This window comes from Stenella coeruleoalba, assembly GCF_951394435.1.
Source record: "Stenella coeruleoalba genome assembly, chromosome: 21".
Taxonomy (NCBI): domain Eukaryota; kingdom Metazoa; phylum Chordata; class Mammalia; order Artiodactyla; family Delphinidae; genus Stenella; species Stenella coeruleoalba.
In genome coordinates this window covers 24,785,071-24,807,723 of record NC_137167.1, presented here as the reverse complement: position 1 = coordinate 24,807,723, position 22,653 = coordinate 24,785,071, and the positions used below count along the sequence as shown (strand labels likewise).

Below are 22,653 nucleotides of genomic sequence, written 5' to 3'. Positions count from 1 at the left end.
GTAAGGACCTCGTGGAGTGATGTGGGGGGCGGGGACCTCGCTGAGAGGAGGAGGAGGAGCCTCGTTGGAGGTGTGGGAGGGTCGGTCGGGGTCAGGGCCTGGCCGGAGGGGCGGTGACTTGGGGTGGGGGGACCGCGAGCAGGGGAAATGGGGGCCTGGGGGGTGTGGCCCGCCTGGAGGTGGGCCCGGTCCCGGGCGTACGGTGGGTCTCGCTGGGTGCGGGGACCGGGTCCGGTCCGGGAGGGGCCGGGGCGGGGTGGGGGTGGGGAGGGCCCGGTCCTGGAGGTGGGCCCGCCCCACAGCCCGGCCCCGCCCGGCCCCACTGGCCGCGTCCGGTCCTGCAGGAGCCGCAGCCGGTGCGTCCGCGCTGCGGGCCGGCCGAGGAGGGGCGCGCACGGACGCACGGACGCACGGACGCCGGCGCCCGCCCGGGAGCATGTGGAAGCTGGGCCGGAGCCGGGTGCTCCTGGACGAGCCCCCCGAGGAGGAGGATGGCCTGCGGGCGGGGCCGCCGCCCTCCGTCGCCCCCGCCGCCGCCGCTGCCGCCGCCGCCGCTGCCGCCGCGCAGGTGAGGGGGCGCGGGTCGGGGAGGGCGCGGGTCGGGGAGGGCGCAGGTGAGGCCTGCGCTGCGCCGTTGGAGAGGCGCACAGGTGGGGTGCGCAGGTGAGGCCCGCGCCGCGCGGCCCGTTAGGATCCCGCGTGGCTCGTGGTGACCCCCCACGTTAGGAGTGACTGAACCCCATGCCCCGCCACCCTCTTCGCGCGTGTTCGGGACCGCGGGCGCAGTCCCCGGAGGTGGTAGGGCAGAGGGCGCGCACCCAGGAACCTCGGGCCGTGGCCTTGCTGCGGACGGGGACCGCGCCACGCCGGGGCGGACTCACGGGCAAGGCCTGGACCGGTGGGGGCCAAAGCAGCGCGCTAAGTGTGCTAAATACTTGTTTGTTTAAGCAACAGACCTTCACCTATGTTTAAACCTTTGGTTGGAGGAAGAAGGCAGATGTCCTTTATACAGAAAGACACTGGCCTTACAAGTTCAGAGATGTGCCTGGAATGTTTAGAATTTTTTAATTAAAAAGGATCCCAGGTGGATCCTGTCTGCGCTACAAATGCTTGCCTCCACCTCATCCCCAACGCAGCGTTCCTTTCCACGTGCAGTGAAATTCAGCTCTTTATTTTATTTTTAAAATGACGGTGGTCATACAGTTTCTTGTTTGTTAAATGTTTGGAAACTCTCCTGTTGCTGGTGGCCTGTAACGGAAGTTAATGGGGATCGGTATCTTTCTTCTCAGGACTTGTAAATAGTTCACCAGATTGTTTCTTTCCCAGTTGGTTCTAAATAACTTCCCTTGGAACTGAAGTTGTCTCGTCTTGATAAGACATTTTTTTTATAGGAGTTAAATGCCCTTGATTAAGCATTTAAATACGGTCCCTATCTGAAGTGTCTTTCAGAAATCAAGTTTTGGTGGTATTAGTGCTCGCCTTACTCTTTATTTTTTAAATCTCAAAATGTTATGGTTACTTCATTTTTATAAATTTATTTATAAATTATTTATTTTTAGCTGCGTTGGGTCTTCATTGCTGCACGCGGGCTTTCTCTAGTTGTGGCGAGCGGGGGCTATTCTTCGTTGCGGTGCGTGGGCTTCTCATCGCGGTGGCTTCTCTTGTTGCGGAGCACGGGCTCCAGGCACGCGAGCTCAGTAGTTGTGGCTCACGGGCTCTAGGGCGCAGGCTCAGTAGTTGTGGCGCACGGGCTTAGCTGCTCCGTAGCATGTGGGATCTTCCTGGACCAGGGCTGCAACCCGTGTCCCTTGCATTGGCAGGTGGATTCTTAACCACTGTGCCATCAGGGAAGCCCTTTATGGTTACTTTAAACAGCAGCTCTCTTAAATATAATGTTGAGAATTTATATGCAGTTTAAGTGTGGTTATAGAGTTATTTAATTTTGTAAATAACTATTATTGGTCAAAGATAAGAAATATTTGTTGTTTCTGAACGAACTATTAAAATTTTTAAATTGATTCTTCCTATGTTCTGCTTGTATTTCTCCTAGTGAATCCTAAAACACGTTTTTTCCTCTTAAATTAAATTACTTACAGGGAAAAGTTGGAAGGATAGGAGATTGAACACCCACATATATACTTCCTAGACTCAACCATTAGTGATACATTTATTAAAACTTTTTTCCCGATCTTCAAGTTTACAGAATTACAATCTATACCTTTTTTTCTCACTGTGTATTTGTGTGTGTGTTTTAATAGTCTTTATTTTTAGGTACCCAGCAATTGAGTGGAAAATGCAGAGTTCCCATATACCCCCTGTCCCCATACAGACACAGCCTCCCCCTGATACTAGCAAAATCCCATTTGTTACAACCGGTGAACCTCTGTGGACACATCATTATCGCCCAGAGTCCACAATTTACATTAGGGTTCCCTCTTGGTGTTGTTCGTTCTGTGGGTCTGAACAAATGTGTAATGACATGAACTCACCATTATAGTGCCATACAGAGGAGGTTCACTGCCCGAAAAACCCTGTGTGCTCTGCCTGTTCACCCCTTCCTACAGCCCCACAGCCACTGATCTTTTTAGTCTCCGTAGTTTTGTCTTCTCCAGAATGTCAGAGTTGAATCATAAAATATGCAGCTTTTATAGATTGGTTTCTCTTACTCACTGAGCAGTATATTTAAGCGTCCTCCCTGTCTTTTCACGGCTTGGTAATTCATTTCTCTTTAACGCTGAATAATATTCCATCGTCTGCATGTACCAGTTTACCTGTTCACCTACAGAAGGGCATCTTGGTTGCTTCCACGTTTTGGCAGTTGTGTATAAAGCTGCTGTAAAACATCATGTGCAGGGTTTTGTGTGGACATTAGTTTTTAACTCACTTGGATAAATACCAAGGAGTGTGATTCCTAGATCATAGGCTAAGAGTATGTTTTGTTTTGTAAGAAACCAGACTGTCTCCAAAGTGACTGTACCAATCTGCATGCCCACCAGCAATAAATGAGAGTTCCTCTTGCGTCCTGTCCTTGCATTCCAGCGTTCGTTATCAGTGTTCTGGATTTTGGTCATTCTAATAGGTGTGTAGTGGCATCTCGTTTAATTTGCATTTCCCTGATGACACGTGATGTGGACCACCTCTTTATATTGCTCATTTGCCATCTGTATGTCTTCTTCGGTGAGACGTCTGGTCAGATTTTTTTGCCCCATTTTTTGAGTTGCTTTTTCTCCTTATTGTTGAGTTTTAAGAGTTCTTTGTGTATTTTGGATAACAGTCCTTTATCAGATGTCTTTTCCAAATATTTTCTCCCAGTCTGTGGCTTGTCTTTTCATTTTCTTAACATTTATGTTTCACAGAGCAGAAGTTTTTAATTTTAATGAAGTCCAGGTTATCAGTTATTTCTTTCATAGATCATGCCTTTGGTGGTGTTTCCCCAAAGCCATCAGCACACCCAAAGTCATCTGGATTTTATCCTGTATTATCTTCTAGGAGTGAGATCTGACTGCAGCTTCTGTGTTACTTTATTAAGGGTATCTATAGTTTGATGTGTTGAAAACTTTGCTATAGAAAAGCAGACTTTTTGTGGCAAGTCAGTCATACTCTAAATTGAGTTCATTTCATCAGGTAGATTGATCTTTATCCCAAAGCCAGCCTCTCTTAGCATTAAACTTGAAAATTCATGACAAGTCTACCATAAAACTTCTGCTGGCAAAATTTTATTTTAAAGTTGAAAGAGGTAGGAATTCATATGAGAAGAATTTAATGGATCTGTTAAATTGTGTCTCATTAGAAAGACGGTCTTATCTGTTTCATTTTCAGTCTCCAGTGGCCCGCCACCACCCCTCCACCCCTGTCAGCCCGCTCATATTAAACATGTAGGCTCAGAGTACACTTTGTCTTATTCTAGAAAGGCATTTAGTTTGTATTCAAATCTGGTCTGTTCGACCTACTTGAAAATCAGGTCACATGGCTGTAATCTGTGTTGTTTTTTTAAAAAGAAAAAAATAGCTTAATGTTAGGTTCTAATAAGTTTGAAATGTGAGGCATTCAGTTATTACTTGGATTTAAGGAACACTTGACTGTACTAAAATAGCTTTAACATTATAGAAAATAAATTTCTCTGAGCATTTCTTTAGGCAATTGGCCTTTTTTGTCATGAATACACATCTATTTTGTAACACTGGGGTTTTTAAGGTGAATCATTTATTGTAATCATTTAAAAAAGAGAGACTTACAAGTTTTAATGAGTCTAATTAAAAAAAAACAAATCTGCTATGCATATGGTAGAAGATTTCTGGATATTAAATGCCGGGTCTTAACTTCTTCCTCTTTCCAGTGGGAAGTATTGTTACCTTTTTTTATATAGCTATCCATGCAACATTTATGCATATACATAAATGTGTGTTTAAAATCGTACATTTGTTTTCCCACTACAAACATTTTTCTGCACTTTGAATTGTTCCCTCGATAAATAATATGTGTAGCATGGAACACTTCCTGTCTTAGCACTGCAGCTGAAAAAAATCATCTTTAAGCCTGTGTATTATTAAATCTAATTGGGCTCCTTCTGGTGGATATGGAGTTGCTGAGTCTTCTTTAGGCCCTGCTCCGGGGTCTGTGAGCGGTGAGAAGGAAATGGGGGTCTGCGATGAGATCCGCGTGCTGAGGTTTGGGCCGGCCTTCACTTGCTTTGAGCTGCACTGCACTGGGACTTAGTTAGCTGTACTTTAATGTCCTTAGAAACAAAACTCATGGTGTTTTTGGCATATTTTCATGTTAAAATTTCAAAAGACTTAGACATATTCTGTAGGCATTCCAAAAAAAAAAAAATCAGGGAACATTTCAGGTGCTTTTTACTCTGCTCTGAAGATAGGAAGAACCAAGGGGTAGTAAGTCTTAGTTGAGATGACACCGAATCTTTCTTGCGGGGTACTGTGAGAGCTCTGTTTAAGTTTGCTTTATGGTGATGGGAAGAACGGAGTGAAGTAGATGCGTGGAGGTTTATGGGAGCGCTTTAGTTGAGAAAGTAAATGCTCTAAGGCCTCAAACTCTTTCTTGGGGCTGATATACTGGGAGGAGCATGGGCTTTGAGGATAGACTGGGCTTTAATTAACAACTTAAAGACACTTACCCCTTGCTTTTTCCACTTAGCAATACGTTTTGGATCTGATTGTTATGTGAAGGCTTCTTTATTCTTTCCAGTGTTTGTGTGTGTATCAGTGTTGTATGGTATTTCCTGGTATGGATATATAGACTTTAAATGCCAGACCTCTATTGGTGACCTTTAGGAGGTTATTTCTAGTCTCTTTCTATTACAAACATGAGTATAAATCATTTCACATATCTGACGATAGATGTCTAGAAGTGGAGCTGAGTCCAAGGGGACCTCCCTTTGTAATTTTTTTAATCAAACATTTATTAGTTTATTTTTATTTTTTTCTTATTAGTTATCTATTTTATACATATTAGTGTGTACATGTCAATCCCAATCTCCCAATTCATACCCCCCCTGCTTTCCCCCCTTGCTGTCCATGCATTTGTTCTCTACATGTATGTCTCTATTTCTGCCTTGCAAACTGGTTCATCTGTACCATTTTTCTAGATTCCACATATATGTGTTAATATACGATATTTGTTTTTCTCTTTCTGACTTATTTCACTCTTTATGACAGCCTCTAGGTCCATCCATGTCTCTAGAAATGATCCAATTTCGTTCCCTTTTATGGCTGAGTAATATTCCATTGTATATATGTACCATATCTTCTTTATCCATTCATCTGTCGATGGGCATTTCTGTTGCTTCCATGACCTGGCTGTTGTAAATAGTGCTGCAGTGAACATTGGGGTACATGTGTCTTTTTTTTTCTTTTAAAGCTTTTTTTTGTTAATTAATTAATGTTATTTTATTTATTTTTGGCTGTGTTGGGTCTTTGTTGCTGTGCGGGGGCTTTTTCTAGTTGCAGTGAGTGGAGACTACTCTTCATTGCGGCGTACAGGCTTCAGTAGTTGTGGCTTGTGGGCTCTAGAGCGCAGGCTCCATAGTTGGGGCGCACGGGCTTAGTTGCTCCGTGGCATGTGGGATCTTCCCGGACCAGGGCTTGAACCCATGTCCCTGCATTGGCAGGCAGATTCTTAACCACTGTGCCACCAGGGAAGCCCCATGTGTCTTTTTGAATTATGGTTTTCTCTGGGTATATTCCCAGTAGTGGGATTGCTGGGTCATACAGTAATTCTATTTTTAGTTTCTTAAGGAACCTCCATACTGTTCTCCATAGTGGCTGTATCAATTTACATTCCCATCAACAATGCAAGAGGGTTCCCTTTTCTCCACACCCTCTCCAGCATTTGTATGGAGACACAAAAGACCCCGAATAGCCAAAGCAGTTTTGAGAAAAAAAAAAAGGAGCTGGAAGAATCAGACTCCCTGACTTCAGACTATACTACAAAGCTACAGTAATCAAGACAATATGGTACTGGCACGAAAACAGAAATATAGATCAATGGTACAGGATAGAAAGCCCAGAGATAAACCCACACACCTATGGTCACCTAATCTATGACAAAGGAGGCAAGGATATACAATGGAGAAAAGACAGTCTCTTCACTAAGTGGTGCTGGGAAAACTGGACAGCTACATGTAAAAGAATGAAATTAGAACACTCCCTAACACCATACACAAAAATAAACTCAAAATGGGTGAAAGACCTAAATGTAAGACCAGTTATAAAACTCTTGGAGGGAAACATAGGAAAAACACTCTTTGACATAAATCACAAGATCTCTTTTGACCTACCTCCTAGAGTAATGGAAATAAAAACAAAAATAAACAAATGGGACCTAATGAAACTTAAGAGCTTTTGTACAGCAAAGGAAACTATAAACAAGACAAAAAGACAACCCTCAGAATGGGAGAAACTATTTGCAAACAAATCAACGGACAAAGGATTAATCTCCAAAATATATAAACAGCTCATACAGCTCAATATCAAAAACACAAACAACCCAATCAAAAAATGGGTGGAAGACCTAAATAGACATTTCTCCAAAGAAGACCTACAGTTGGCCAAGAGGCACGTGAAAAGCTACTCAACATCACTAATTACTAGGGAAATGCAAATCAAAACTACAATGAGGTATCACCTCACACTGGTTAGAATAGGCATCATCAGAAAATCTCCCTTTGTAATTTTGATAGATGTCTCGAAAGTGCCCTCCCAAAGAGGTTGCATGAATGTATGCGTCAACCAGCCATGTATGCAACTGGCTTTCAGGATGGGCTGGCCAGTATGATACAATGCAGTATGTCTGCAGAGTTTTAGATCTGATGGGTGAAAAGTACTACCTTAATGTGGTTTTAATTTGTGTTTCCCTCGTGGACGATATTAAATAGCTTTTCCTATGTTTATAAGCCTAAACGAAGACTTCTAAAGTCTTCCCCATCAGTCCTGTTACCATGTCACTAGATGGATTAAACTGGAGTCAAAATAACTGCATTTATGTGCAGATACAGCCTGGTGGTTCAGATGTGGACGTTGTCACTGGTGTCCGTATCCATATGCCTTGGTTGAGTCCCACCCCTGCTGCTTGTTACCAGATGCCCTTGTGCAGGCCCCCATCCAGACAAGCTTCCGGTTTGTTTTTCATCTGTGAAATTGGCATAAGGTGAAGCTACTCTACCGTGTATTATCTGTTGTCCTTAGACACTGCTAAAAGCCCTTGACTGGGTTAGTGCCACCATTTGCCAGATGTGTAAACCAGTCACAAAGCAGGAGGGTGACAGCTACTACCAGGTGGTGACAGAGACTCTCTACTTGACCAGAATGGAGTCAGGCTCCCTTGTGCCCTGTCTCGGATCAATGTCAATGAGTCTTGACCCTGAGAATCTTTGTCAGCAGCTCTGGAATCTTCTTGCTGCCCATGTGGCCCAGCCGGGGTAGGGGTGGGGAGGCTACAGATGGACAGGAGCTTTGAGGGTGGCGGTGACAGTGATCCCAGTGTCAGCCCAGCTGCACTCCTACCAGTGACAGCGACCTCCTGCATCTCACTGGTTTGATAGCATTCAGAGAGCACTTAACTGTCTTCTTAAGAGTCATCTACATTCTAGTCCAAAGGCTCCACAGAGGAGGATTCTATGCCCACTGCTGTGACCCTAATGCCAAGAAGGGGCTGGGGGTGCACCTGTCCGTGCTCGTGGAGTGAAGGGACTGGGTGCAGGATTGTCGACACCACCAGATGTGGGAACTGGGCTTGTGTGTAGAGTGCTGAGGGGGTTAAATGGGTCATCAGGGAAGCAGCCGCAGCGTCGGTCTTCTTTTCATCGGCCTGGAAGGATGAGTGGGAGTCATCTAGCCTAGAAGATCTGATTTCTTCCTGGATACAGGTTCATTTGGGACTAGGCAGATACTTCTCTGTGAGGTTAGTCTTATTGGACATTCCCGTGATAAATCTGATGTTTAGTCCGCAAAACTCCTTTCATCAAATAAAAGCAGACAGTTAGTTGAGGGAAGGGGAGGAAGAGGAGGAGAAGATAAAAGATCAGAGGTAAAATACTCCTTCCTTCTAGATTCACTTAAGGCATCTCAAAGGAGGCCTGAAGTTTCTCCTGTTTATGAGACAGAGTAGCACAGTCCAATAGAAATACAGTGCAAAAATTTTCTGGTAGCCACATTAAAAGTGTTTTTTAAAAAGGTGAAATTAATTTCAATGCAATATTCTAAATTAAATATATCCAAAATATTAATTATATCAATATGTAGCCAATATAAAAATTCGTTAAGGAGTTACTTTACTTTCACTTTTTTTCATACTAAGTCTTTGAAATCTAGTGTGTATTTTACATTTACTAGCACATCTCAATTTGTATACTCACTTTTCCTCAGAAATACGAGGTCAGTATTTAGATTTTATAAAATTTGCAGTTGAAAAAGTAGATTGTTTTATCCAAGTTGTTCTGAACATACATAAAAGTTTTCTAATAACTGAATTGAGTGTCTTTTTTTGAATTGGTACATAAATAATTGAAAATGCGTTTCCTCAGTCGTGTTAGCCCTGTTCCAGCTCCCTGGCAACTGTGTTTAGCTGCTGGTTAGGGAACTGGATGGCATAGTTCCGGACTTTTCCCCCAGATTCAGATCAGTTCATCTCAGGTTTGTGGATGCTTGTACGTGCCTGGGCCTGTGAACCTCTCTAGGCATGAGCTGGTTGAATTCCAAGGTCCCCCGCCCTGTCCTGTTAGCACAGTGGCCACTTGAGGATGGAAAGGGTTAAGGCTTGGTGTCTGTCTCAGGCCCCAGGCCCCAGCACACTACTCTGTGTAATGTTCACCTGTCAATGCTAATATTAAGCATTTAGATTGAAATTGTTATTCCTATGAGTTTAAAATCCTAGTTCATAAGGTTCACTTTTACTGATTTTAGTAGAACTTAAGGTCGTATGACTTAGAATATTCTTTAAAAATTGCTACTCATTAAAAATTGCATCACAGAAGATTGTGATGTACCTTAAGGAGAAGATGCATGTTAGATGAGCTTTGTTCAGGCGTGAGGTCAACGTTAATGGCTGTACAATACATATTAAATAAAGTGTCTTTATACAGAAACACACACAAAACAAGGTTATGTATTGAATGATTGATGAAAATGTGACAGAGGCTCACAGGAACCTGACCCTGTATTTCCTGTAAGAGCAGTGATTCAGTATTTGCTGATTCATTGTCCGTGGCAACTTTTACAGCGCAGCTGCCTTGAATAAGGAGAATCAACTCTATTTTACATTTGAGGAACTTAAGGAAGCTAAAAAACTTGTGCAGAGTTATGTAGCCACTAATAGGAATTTGAATCCGGGTTTCTCTTGAGGTTTTTTTTTTTGCTACACTCTTTCTCTTACCTTACAGGTTATCATAAATTCGTGATATTTTTCTTCACTTTCCAAACATTCATATTTTATATTCAAAAAATTCTAGGGCTTCAACAATTAGTGCTTTAAAAAGCATTGATAAAATTGTGTCTTGGCTCAAATTTCAACAAACACCCTAGGATACTTCTACTTTTTGCTATGCTTAAATATTGTAATAATGAGTGTATTTATCGAAGTCTTACTATGGGAGATAGATGGTTCTCTGGTGAATTAGCAAGTGAAAAGTACTAGAACATTGTGAGAAAAGCAGAGCTGTCACACATACACGCGCCCTTTTCTTTATTCACCTCCTTTTCAACTTAATTATTGGAGGAAGAGCAGGTAGACTTTAAGCCGGTTCTTGAGGAAAGACAGTGAGAAAGGGGGGAAATGGCGTAGCTTTGGATCCAAAAGAGGTTTGGGGGATAGAGAACAAACCAATTTAACTGGCACGGGAGGTTGGGAAGCCCCATTAAGGGTTTCAGACTTCACCTTTTAGACGAATATTGAGGGCCTTTGAGTCAGGGCTTCATGGTATTTGACAGGAAATACTTGTCTGCGGAGGAGGGATTAGAGGCAAGGTGCATTGAAACAGGATTCTGGTGTAGGAGTTGGGACGTGAAATAAGAGCCTGAATTCTAGATGGAACAGTATCAGGACAAGAGGGAAGAAGTGAGCTTGCCAAAGCCGGTGGAAGAGAGCTGTTGCCTTTTGAGGTGAAGGTCAAAGGCTGAAGGGCAGTCGCAGTGATCAGGACGAAGATGTCACCTCTGAGCAGCAGGGAAGCCCAGGGTGCTGTGGCTTTGGGAGCAGCTTAACGAGTTGACTGTGGACGTGTGACTTGGGGACGGCGTCGCACATCCTGACGGACGAGCTGCGCAGGTGTGGTGCTGGGGGGAGGAGCTGAAGGGCTCATCATTTGTGAAGAACTGCAAGGACCTGGCTCTCCATTTCAGAACTTACACTGCAGCTGATGAATGAACTGGGACCAGGGGAAAGGGAGTAGGTAGCCCGGTGTCAGCAGGCAGACCTGGGCCCACCTGTCGCTAATTGTGTGACTAGGGGCAGATGAGTCAGTTATTCCCTCTCCAGAATCCCTGTTCTCAGTGAGAGGTTTAGATCAGGAATTGGGCTGTGCGCTGTACAGTCTCCATCACAGCTGCTCCACTTTGCAGCTGTCCTGTGCAAACAGCTATGACGTGTGTAAGTGACAGGTGTGGCTGCGTTCCAATAGAACTGCTGACCCCTGGTTTAGACTAAAGGATCTTTGAAGTCTCTTCTAAATCTAAGGCAACTTGATTCATTAGAGGTTTGCAGTGTGGAATTTGTTGTGATTTCAGGTACAAGTAGGGAGTCTTAATTGCTAAACCTGGAAATAAATGGCAGGGTGCTAGAGCTCATTTATATTCTTCCTGGGCTTGCATTTTGTTAATTAACAAGTGTGCATTCGTATAGCTTTCCATGCTTTCGCATAAATTAATTGTCTAGTTTGGTCCTTTATCTCATTCCATGATGAAATGAGTCATGCTTTTATGGTCAAGGAGACGACACTAAGAACAGCATGTGATCATCCGCATCATCTTAACCCAGATGGAGCATGGAGGCTAAAGGAACCGGGAGGTGTTTTGAGACAGTAAGAACTGTGTGTGTAATGGTGTTCATCTTAGTTCTGCGGAGCCTGGGGGCCAGCAGGTGCCCTTCTGGGGAGACTGCTGACTTTCCCCCAGTAGCAAGTATTCACTGGGTGTACAGCTCCCTAACCAGAGAGCATCGTTTGCACCAGCAGGGGCTCTGTGTCCAGGTTCTGGCCTGTCATGTGAGAGGAAGCCGTGTGTGCACCTGCCTCGCTTCCTCTCTTTCCCTCGTCACATAGGTCAGTGGTGGAGGGCTGTCTTCCACCCCAGAGGTGGTGTTGTGTGGTGGTGTGCTGTGTTACAGCAGCAAATTTTATTACAACCAAGAGGCTTTATTACAAATTCCCCCCAGTGACCTACCGTATGTCACGTACCAGTTACTTCATTCTCCCTCTTCTGTATCAGTTAAACTTTAAAATAATACCTGATGTGATTTAGTGCTTCCTTGTAACTATTTATATCTCTTTTTAGATCTTCTTTGCCAGGTGTTTGGCTATAGCTAAATACTAAGCTTGTTGACTGAAGACCAATAATACTTTTTAAAAACAAAGTTTTATAGTGATGGTGTTTTAAACAATAAATGGAGACGTTTTGCCCCAACATGTAATTATAGACATTGATCGATGTGACAAGAAAGTGTGCTAAGAAATTTTACAGAGAAAAGACAGTCTGTAACTATAATTAAGACTGATCATCTCCACACCTTTCCATTTTTATCATAAGGAATATATATATCTCCATGTTGTTTTTTCCTGATACCAAGCAGTTCTCCAATTTTCTGACACCAAGTGGGTGTTCTGCAATTCATTTCCGTTCTGACACTACCTGAAGTTAGCACAGACCCCGCAAGTGAAGGGCTCCGTCCCACAGGACTGCCGCCATGTCAGAAGTCAGCCACAGATGGGGTGCCCAGGCAAGCATAAGAGGAGTGACGCCAGCAAGATGGTGGAAGGGAAGCCCCAAGCCTGTTTCCCCTCAGAGACACTGCCTTACAATATATGGGCCAAAAAAGCCTTTATGACTCCAGAAACCAGTTACGAAGTTGCAGTAAACCAGGCAGGCACAAAGCTGAGAACAGCTGCATTGAAATGGGTAAGGAGGCTGCTTCACTTCACTCACAATAGCCGTTCCCACAAGTGTCCCTTAGCACAATTGGTAGTAAACGCCAAACTCAAGACTTCTCCGTCAGGAAGGTAATAGAAGAGTGGAGCACGTGCCCTACGTTCTGGCTTTTTGAGAAGCTGCCCAGGGGACTAGCTTGTCTCACCTGACTGGCATACTTGGCACACCTGGGGCCACTGAGAACAAATGAGAGTTCAGCTGCTTGTTGCAGTGCCAGAGAACCTACAGACAGATGCCAGAGGGAAAAAGAGGTTACAAGCTCTGGAAAGAGAAACTGAGAAAACTCTCTAATTGGGAAATTACATGCACAACCTCAGAGGAGACACATCCCCAGAAAAGATTTAGAGGCTCCCAGAATCTCTAGCCAGCATGCTTGGTGAAGGTCTTTCCCTGTATGAAGCCAGTCCATAAAGACTGGGAGAGGTGGCAGTTTTTTCAGATGCCCAAATCTCAGCAAAAAATAATGAGGCATCTGAAGAAACAGGGAAATATGGCCTAGTCATAGGAACAAAATAAATATCCAGAAACTGACCCTAAAGAAGCTGAGATCTGTGAATTACCTACAAATTCAAATTAATTGTCTTAAACACAGTATGCTACGAGAGAGCATAGAGAACTAGCTGCAGTTGTGAAAATGATGCATGAACGAAATGTAAATATCAACAAAGAGGAAGTATAAAAAAGGACCAAATTGTGGAGCTGAAGAATACAATAGCTAAATTGAAAATTTCTCTAGGGGGTTCAACAACAGAATCGACCAAGTAGAAGAAAGAATCAGTGAGTTTGAAGACAAGTCACTTGAAATTACCGAGTCAGGAACAAAAAGAAAAAAGAATGACAAAGAGTGTAGAAGGCCTAAGAGACTTATGGGACACAAATAAGTGGACCAATACATGCAGTGTCAGAGAACTAGGAGAAAAGGGCAGGAAGCTTCCCAAACCTGAGGAAGGAGATAAATATCCAAATTCAGGTTGCTCAAAAGAGGCCCAAACCAAGACACATTATAATAAAACTGTCACAAGGCAAAGCCAAAGAGAGAATCTTAAAAACAGCAAGAAAAAAGCGAGTTGTCACATACAAGGGAGAGCCCATAAGATTCTCAGTGAATATCTTAGCAGTAACGTTACAGGCCAGGAGGAAGTGGGATGATATAGTCAAAGTGCTGAAAGAAAATAAAAATGCCAACCAGGAAAACTATCTGGCAAAACCGTCCTTCAAAAATGAAGGAGAAATAAGACTTTCGCAGAGAAATAAAAGCTGAGGGAGTAATTACCTTGTCACTAGACTTGCTTTAGCAGAGGAACTAAAGGGAGTTCCTTCACATTGAAATGTAACATAAAAGCACATGAAAACATAATGCTTTTTGTTAAAGGTGAATATATAGACAGGTATAAAATCTGTAATACTGTGATGGTGTTACGTAGATCACTTTTAATTTGGGTATAGAACTTAAAAGATAAAAACATAAATATAGTAACTATAAATAAATGTAAAAAGATGTAATTTGTGATATTGATAACAAGTGGAGGGGCGATATAAAGGAGTAGAGTTTCTGTATGTGATTGAAGTTATTAGTTTAAAAGATTGTTGTAACTATAAAATATATCATGTAGCCCCCACAAAAAAATACCCGTAGAATATACACAAAAGAAAATGAGAAAGGGATCGAAGCATGTCCCTACAGAAAACCAATGAAACAAAGGAAGGAAGCAAGAACAGAAAAGAGGAACAAATAAACTGTAAGACATACAAAAAACAATCAACAAAATGGAAATAGTAAGTGCTTCCCTATCAGTAATTACTTTCAGTGTAAATGTATTAAACTCCCCAATCAAAAGATACAGAGTAGCTGAATAGATTTTTAAAAATAAGTATGCAAGGGCTTCCCTGGTGGCGCAGTGGTTGAGAGTCCGCCTGCCGATGCAGGGGTCATGGGTTCATGCCCCGGTCCAGGAAGATCCCACATGCCGTGGAGCGGCTGGGCCCGTGAGCCATGGCTGCTGAGCCTGCGCGTCCAGAGCCTGTGCTCTGCAATGGGAGAGGCTGCAACAGTGAGAGGCCCGCGTACCACAAAAAAAAAAAAAAAAAGTATGCAAGTACATCAGACAAAAAAATAAGTCAAAAATTTGTCACAGGAGACAAGGAGGGTCATCATATAATTATATATGTTACATATATATTATATATGTAATACATATATATTATATATGTAATACATATATCACAGCTCCCAAATATATGAAGCAAACATTGACAGAATTAAGGACAGAAATAGACAACAACATAATAATAGTAGGAAACTTGAATACCCCACTTCCAGTAATGAGTAAAACAACATACAGAAAATCAGTAAGCAAACAGCAGATTTGAACAATACTATAGACCAAATGGACCTAAACAGACTATATAGAACATTCCGAACAACAGCGGAATACATGTTCTTCTCAGATTAACAAAGAACATTCTCCAAGGGAAATCATGTTAGGCCACAAAACAAGTCTTAATAAATTTAGTAAGATTGAAATCATACTGAGGATCTTTTGAACCACAATGGAATGAAACTAGAAATCAATAGCTAAAGGAAAACTGGAAATTCATAGGTATGTAGAAAGTAAGACACTCTTGAACAACCAGTGGGCTAAAATCACCAGAGAAATTAGAAAATATCTTGAGGCAAATGAAAACAAAAACGCAAGACACCCAAATTTATGGGATGTAGCAAAGCAGTACGAAGAAGGAGTTTATAGTGGCAGATGCTTACATTAAAAATTAGACCTCTTGGGCTTCCTTGGTGGCGCAGTGGTTGAGAGTCCGCCTGCCGATGCAGGGGACACGGGTTCTGTGAGCCATGGCATGACTGTTGAGCCTGCGCATCCAGAGCCTGTGCTCCACAGTGGGAGAGGCCACAACAGTGAGAGGCCTGTGTGCTGCAAAAAAAAAAAAAAAATAGACCTCAAGTCAGTATATTTACACTTTAAGGAACTAGAAAAAGAACAAACTAAACTGAAAGTTAGCAGAAAGAAGGAAATCATAAAGAATAGAGCAGAGAGAAATGATTAGATAGTAGAAGAACAATAGAAAAGAAGTCAGTGAAACTAAAAGTTGGTTTTTTGAAAAGATTAACAAAGTTGACAAACTCTCAGAGGAAAAAAAAAGAAAAATCAGAAATGACAGGTGGTATTAAAACTGATGTCACAGAAATAAAAAGGATTACAAGAGATTGCTATGAACAATTATACACTAACAAATTTGATAAACTGGAAGATATGAATAGATTTTTAGAAGCATACAACCGATCAAGACTGAACATGAAGAAATAAAAATCTGAACAGATATATAACTAGTAAGGAGTTTGAATCAGTAATCAAAAACCTCCCAACAAAGAAAAACTGCGGACCAGATGGCTTCACTGGAAAATTCTTTTGAACACTTAAAGAAAATTAACACCAGTCCTTCTTAAACTCTTCCCAAAAATTGAAGAGGAAGAAACATTTCCAAACTCATTTTTTGAGGCCAGCATTACTCTAATAGCAAAACCAGAAAAAGATACTACAAGCAGACTTCCCTGGCGGTCCCGTGGTTAAGACTTCATGCTCCCACTGCAGGGGGTGTGGGTTTGATCCCTGGTCAGGCAACTAAGATCCCACATGCTGCGTGGCGTGGCCAAAAAAAAAGAAAAAGATGCTACAAGAAAAGTATAGAACAGTATCTTTGATGAATATTGATACAAAAATCCTCAACAAAATACTAGCAAACCAAATTCAGCAACACATTAAAAGGATGATACACTATGACCAAGTGGGATTTATTCTTGGAACCCAAGGATGGTTCAAGATTTGAAAATCTATGTGTAACATGCCACATTAACATATTGAAGGAGAAAAACCACATAATTATCTCAATTGATACAGAAAAAGCATTTCATAAAATTCAGCACCTTATCATGACAAAGCATTTAACTGATTATAAACAGAGGGAAAATACCACAACATAATTAAGACCATATATGAAAAGCCCACAGCTAACATCCTACTCAGTGGTGAAAAATTGAAGGCTTTTACTCGAAGATCAGTAATAATGCAAGGATGCCCATTCTTGCCACTTCTGTTCCATGTAGTACTGGAAGTCCTAGCCAGAGCACATTAGGCAAGAAAAAGAAATAAAAGGCATCCAAATTGGAAAGAGAGAAGTAAAATTATCTTTTTGCAGATGACACGATCTTATACATAGAAAACTTAGAGATTCCACAAAAAAGCTTGTTATAACTAATGAGCAAATTTAGAAAAGTTGCTGGATACATAATCAGGTTTGTTTCTATACACTACAGTGAAAATTCCAAAACGGAGATTAAGAAAAAAATCCCATTTACAGTAGCATCAAAAGAATAAAAAACTTGGAATAAATTTAACCATGGGGACAAAAATGCAATGCACTGAAACTAGAAAACATTGCTGAAAGAAATTAAAGAAGACACAAATAAGTAGAAAGACATCCTATGTTCATGGAGTGGAAGACTTGATATTCTTAAAATATCCACACTACCCAAAGTGATCTATGGATTCACTGCAATCCCTACCAGATCCAGTGGCAGTTTTTGCAGAAATAGAAAAATCCATCTTAAATTCATATGGAATCCTAAAGAACTATGAATAGCCAAAATTCTTTTTGACTAGCCCGCAGTTTTTTTCTTGAGAAAGAAAAAGCTGGAGACCTCACACTTTCTGACCTCAAAACATATTACAGACTACAGTAACATAAACAGTATGGCACTAGAGAGCCCAGAAATAAACTCTCACTTATATGGTCAAATGGTCTATGACAAGGGTGACAAGAACACATGATGGGGAAAGAACAGTCTGTTCAGCCAATGAAATGTAGAAAACTGGTTATCCACATGCAAAAAAATGAAGTTGAACCCTGACATTATACCATGTACAAAAGATAACTTAGAATGAATTAAAGACCTGAACGTAAGCTCTGAAACCATAAGACTCCTAGAAGAAAACAGGCAAAAATCTTCTTCGTATTGGTCTTGGCAGTGATTTCTTGGATATGCCACCAGAACACAGCCAGTAAAACCAAAAATTGACAAGTGAGGCTACATGAAACTTAAAAACTTCTGTGCAGCGAAGGAAACAACAGTAAAAAGGGCAGCCTATGGAATGTGAGAAAATATTTGCAAACCTCATACCTGAGGTTTGGGGTTAATATGCAGAATATAGAAATGAACTACAGCTCAACACCAAAAACAAACACGGAAACAAACCTGATTTTTAAAATGGGCAAAGAACTTGAGTATACATTTTTCCAAAGAACTATGCAAATTTACTATATTCTGTTTGCATGGAAATGCAAATCAAAACCACAATATCAGCTCACACATGTTAGGATGGCCACTATCAAAAACCCCCCAGAAAATAACAAGTGTTGGTAAAGATGAAATTGAAGAAATTGCAACCCTGCGCACTGTTGGTGGGAATGTAAAATGGTGCAGCCACTATGGAAAACAGCCTGGAGTTTCCGAAAATGTTTTAAATATAGAGAAGTACCATATGATTCAGTAGTCCCACTCCTTCCTTCCATGAAGAAAATGTGGTCCGTGCGCAGAATGGAATAATGCTTAGCCTTTAAAAAGAGGGAAATCCTGTCATGCTCCAACATTGATGAACCTTGGGGATATTATGCTAAGTGAAACAAGCTCACCACGAAAAGATAAATGTGTATGATTCCACTTATATGAGGTCTTGAAATAATCAAAGTCTCAGACACAGGACATAGAATTGGAGTGCCCAGGGCTAGGGAAGGCAGAAAACAGGGAGCTACTGTTTGGTGGTTAGGAGTTTTAGTTTTGCAGGATGAAAAAAAGTCCTAGAGCTCTCTTGCACAACAGTGTGCATATAGTTAGTACTGTACTTGCTATAGACCGAATGTTTGTGTCTCCCTGCAAATTCATATGTTGAAACCTAACCCCCAAGGTGATGGTGTTAGGAGGTGGGGCCTTTGGGAGGTCATAGGTCATGAAGATGGAACCCTCATGAATGGGATTAGTGCCCTTAGAAAGGAAGCACCAGAGAGCTCCCTTCTCTCTTCCACCATCTGAGGACATAGGGGAAAAAGTGCCATTGTGAACCAGGAAATGGGCCTCAGCATACACTGAATCTGCAGGCCCCTTCATCTTGTATTTCCAGCCTCCAGAACTATAAGACATAAATTTCTGTTGTTTATAAGACACCTAGTCTGTTGTATTGTGTATGGTAATCCCAAACTGACTAAGACAGTACTATATACTTAGAAATGGTTAAAATGGTACATTTTGTGTTATGTGTTTTTTACCATAATAAAAAAGTGGGTGCCCAGGCTACCCACACTTCTCTCTAGCTGACTACAAGTCAGGGGTTCCATGATCTCCCACTGGTTTCAGTAATTAACTAGGAAAGCTTACAGAAATTCAAGAAAGCACTTTACTTAAAATTAGAGGTATATTGTAAAGGATAAAACGCAGGAACAACCAGATGGAAGAGATGCATGGAGCCAGGTGTGTGGGGAGGGGCCTCCTCGACCTCTGTGGACCTGCTGTCTTCCCAGCCTGGAGGCTCCTGAACCTGTTATCTGAAAGTTCTGTTTCCTCCTATCAGGCAGGATAGATTAAATCACTGGCATTGGTCACTGAGTCAATTTTAGCCTTTCCCAAAGGTCAAGGGAGGGGTGGTGGTGGGATGGACGGACGGACAGACGGAAAGTTCTGACTATAGGAGTTTGCTTTTCTGGTGGCCAGCCCCCATCCTGGAGTTCTCTGGCCCCCCCCACCAAGACCCCCCTGCGTCATCTTATTAGCATACAAAAGACTATAAATTCCAAGTCTTTAGGGGCTTTGTGCCAGGAAGCAGAGACAAAGACCAAATATTTATCTTTACCAAATCCCCAATATTTGATTTGTTGTAAATGTATGTGGATGTCAAACTAGACTTTTTATTAAAATACGTAAATGTTTTCTTAAAAAACGATAAAATCTCTCAGTATTTCTCTGTGTTTTTCCTCTTGCTTTTATGCTGAGAAAGGCATTTCCTTCCTTGAGATCAGATTCTCCTTAGTTCCTTTATGGCTTCATTTAAAAGGAAAAACTCTTTCATCTGTGTGGAATTTATTTTGCTGTCTGTTGTGAAAATAAGAACTTAAGTTTTTTTCTCTAAAAGTAGATAAGCAGTTGTTCTACATCTTTTTTTTTTGTTTAAATCATTGTTCTTTTACCCTCTTGGACACATCTCTCTTATTAAAATTGCTGTGTGTTATGGTTTGTTGGGTTTTTCCATTCTGTTCTCTTGAATTCTGCCTATTCTTGTTACATTTCCACAGTTTACTTGCTGAAGTTTTATAATATGTTTAATAACTGGTGGCACAAATTGCCTTTTATTAGACTTTTTAAAATGTCTTCCTTTTTGTGAATGAAAAATGTTGCCTGCCACATCTGGAAAAAAGGGTTGCTGCCGTCAAACCACTACAGCCCCTCCTGATGGTGCGCCCTGAGGGGACTCAGGCTGGAGACAGATGGGCTGACTCAGCCACTGCAGCCCTCCTCCCTACCCCCCCCCAAACTGTGCACCCTGAGGGAACTTAGGGTGGGAAAGCACAGGATGCTGGCCCCAGAGAGCTGAGGTGCATAGCAAAGGAATGATTTCAGAGTCCAGACTCTTGCATCTTGCCATGCACAGAAAAGCACTGAATTCCTTAACTTGGTTTTCTTTAATTAACAGTACTCTTTGGATGTTCCCACTACCTGGTCTTTGTTGGAAAAACTTCTGTGTATCCTAGCTCCTCCCTTACCTCTTCAGAGCAGTCCCTCAGAGCCATCTAAGAGGCTGCATCCCAGGCTTGAAGTCTGCAGAAATAAAACAATTGTCAACTTTTAGGTTGTGCTTTTTTTTTTTCCAGTCGACACTTTCCTGTTTACTTTTTGTATGTATGTGTCTTATTGAGCTAGGTTATTATCTTCTTTTTTTGTTTTTAATACGACTTTATGTTTTAGAGCAGTTTTAGGTTCACAGCAAAATTGAGGGTGGGGCACAGAGATTTCCCATGTACCCCTCCCCCCGACCCTCCCCCAGCCCACTGTCACCATCCCCACCAGATGGGAGATTCGTTACAATCCATGAACCTGCACTGATACATCATCACCATCCAGAGTCCCTGGCTTACATCAGGGCTCACTCTTGGCGTTGAACATTCTGTGGTTTGACAAATGTATAATGACAGGTATCCACCATGAGAGTGTCATAGAGAGTAGTTTCACTGCCCTAAAAATCCTCTGTGCTCCACCTGTTCCTCCCTCCCCCAAACCCTGATCTTTTTACTGTCCCCAGTTTTGCCTTTTCCAGAATGTCATAGAGTTGAATCACACAGTCTGTAGCCTTCTCAGATGGGCTTCTTTCACTCAGTTAAATGCATTTAACGTTTTGTCATGTCTTTTCATGACTTGATAGCTCATTTCTTTTTAGCTGAATAATATCCCCATTGTCTGGATGGACCAAGTTTATTTACCCATTCAACTGCTGAAGGACATCTTGGTTGCTTCCAAGATTTGGATATTATGAATGAAGCTTCTGTATAAACATCCACATGCAGGTTGATGTGTGATCATAGCTTTTTGACTCCTTTGGGTAAATACTAAGGCATGTGATTGCTGGACCTTATGGTTAGAGTATGTTTATTTGTATAAGAAACCGCCAACCTGTCCTCCAAAGTGACTTTTCCATTTTGCATTCCTGCCGGTAATGATGAGAGTTCCTGTTGCTCCACATCCTCACCGGCACTTGGTGTTGTCAGTGTTTTGCATTTTGGCCATTTTCATAGTTGCATAGTGGTATCTAACTGTTGTTTTAATTTGCAATTTCCTGATGACATATGTTGTTTGTCACCTTTTCATATGCTTAGTCACTGTCTGTCTATACATGTTTTAGTTAATGCTTAATTGTTTTCCGTGAAATAAATGTGCTGTGGACCCCCTGATATTTAATGGGTTCACTCTGGCTGGGACACCAGTTACAGCTGACATCTTTGATTATTCACTTTTGCATGTGAAAGTGGAAAACAGGTTTGTTTTTGTATGAGAAAATAGGAATTCACCTTTTTGGTTTCACCCTGTATATCTTCTTTGGTGAGGGGTATGTTCAGGTCTTTTGCCCATTTTTATATTGGGTTTTCATTTTCTTGTTGTTGAGATTTAAGAGTTCTTTGTATGTTTTGGACAATAGTCAAATACCTGATAGGTATGTCTTTTGCAAATATTTTCTTCAGGTCCATGGATTTTCTTCTCACCCTCTTGAATTTCCACCTTTTCTTGTTGTAGTCCACATTTCTGAGGACCATGATTTGAGCCGATGGGGGCAGCAGCTCACTGTCTGGAGGGACTTGGGAGAAGCAAGGGGCTTAGACCTGCATCTTCTGAGGCCCATAGGACTTAGAGTTGCCACATATTCTACCCCCATCCCAGGTAGAAATCATAACTACCAGACCAGTAATTTGAGAAGAAATTATACTTCCTAATATTTATTCTTGTCATTCAGGTAATGATTTTTTTATCTTCATTTATTCAAGTTATTTTTTAAATGTAATTTGTCAAGGTAACGTGTAACTTTTTTCTGAACATCTTAAATGTTCTTGTCTTGAGAATAGCATTTTTTCTGTTGTCTTTAACTGCAATAAACCTATTTAGTTTTATACATTTATTTTATATTTAGCCATTTCATTAGGTCTAATGGTTCTTCACTTGATGCTTTTCCATTTTCTAGTTATATGGTCTTTGCCTAAATTATAATAATTGTATTTTCCTTTCCAGTTGTTTTAACTCATTTCTGTTTTATGCCTTGTACTGATTAGAACTTATAGAATAATACTGAGTAATAATGTGGGAGGGCTGCCGTATCTTTTTTCTGACTTTATTTTGGGTTATGCAGGCTAGAATATCATTTACTTTGATAGTACTTTAAGCATGCTCATGTACACAATA

At 41.5% G+C, this 22,653-nt stretch overlaps 1 protein-coding gene across 4 annotated transcripts in view; it reads left to right on the top strand.

The window, feature by feature from the left end:
* Nucleotides 1-227: 227 nt before the first annotated feature.
* Nucleotides 228-22,653, top strand: part of TDRP (testis development related protein) — a 54,168-nt gene continuing 31,742 nt past the window's right edge. For all 4 annotated transcript variants that reach the window (XR_013825510.1, XM_079909225.1, XM_079909224.1 and 1 more), the window contains exon 1: nucleotides 228-568. Coding sequence is in view for 3 of the 4 variants with exons in the window: in XM_079909225.1 (XP_079765351.1) it covers nucleotides 437-568 (132 nt within the window). In the remaining variant the exon portion in view is untranslated. The remainder of the gene's footprint in view (nucleotides 569-22,653) is intronic.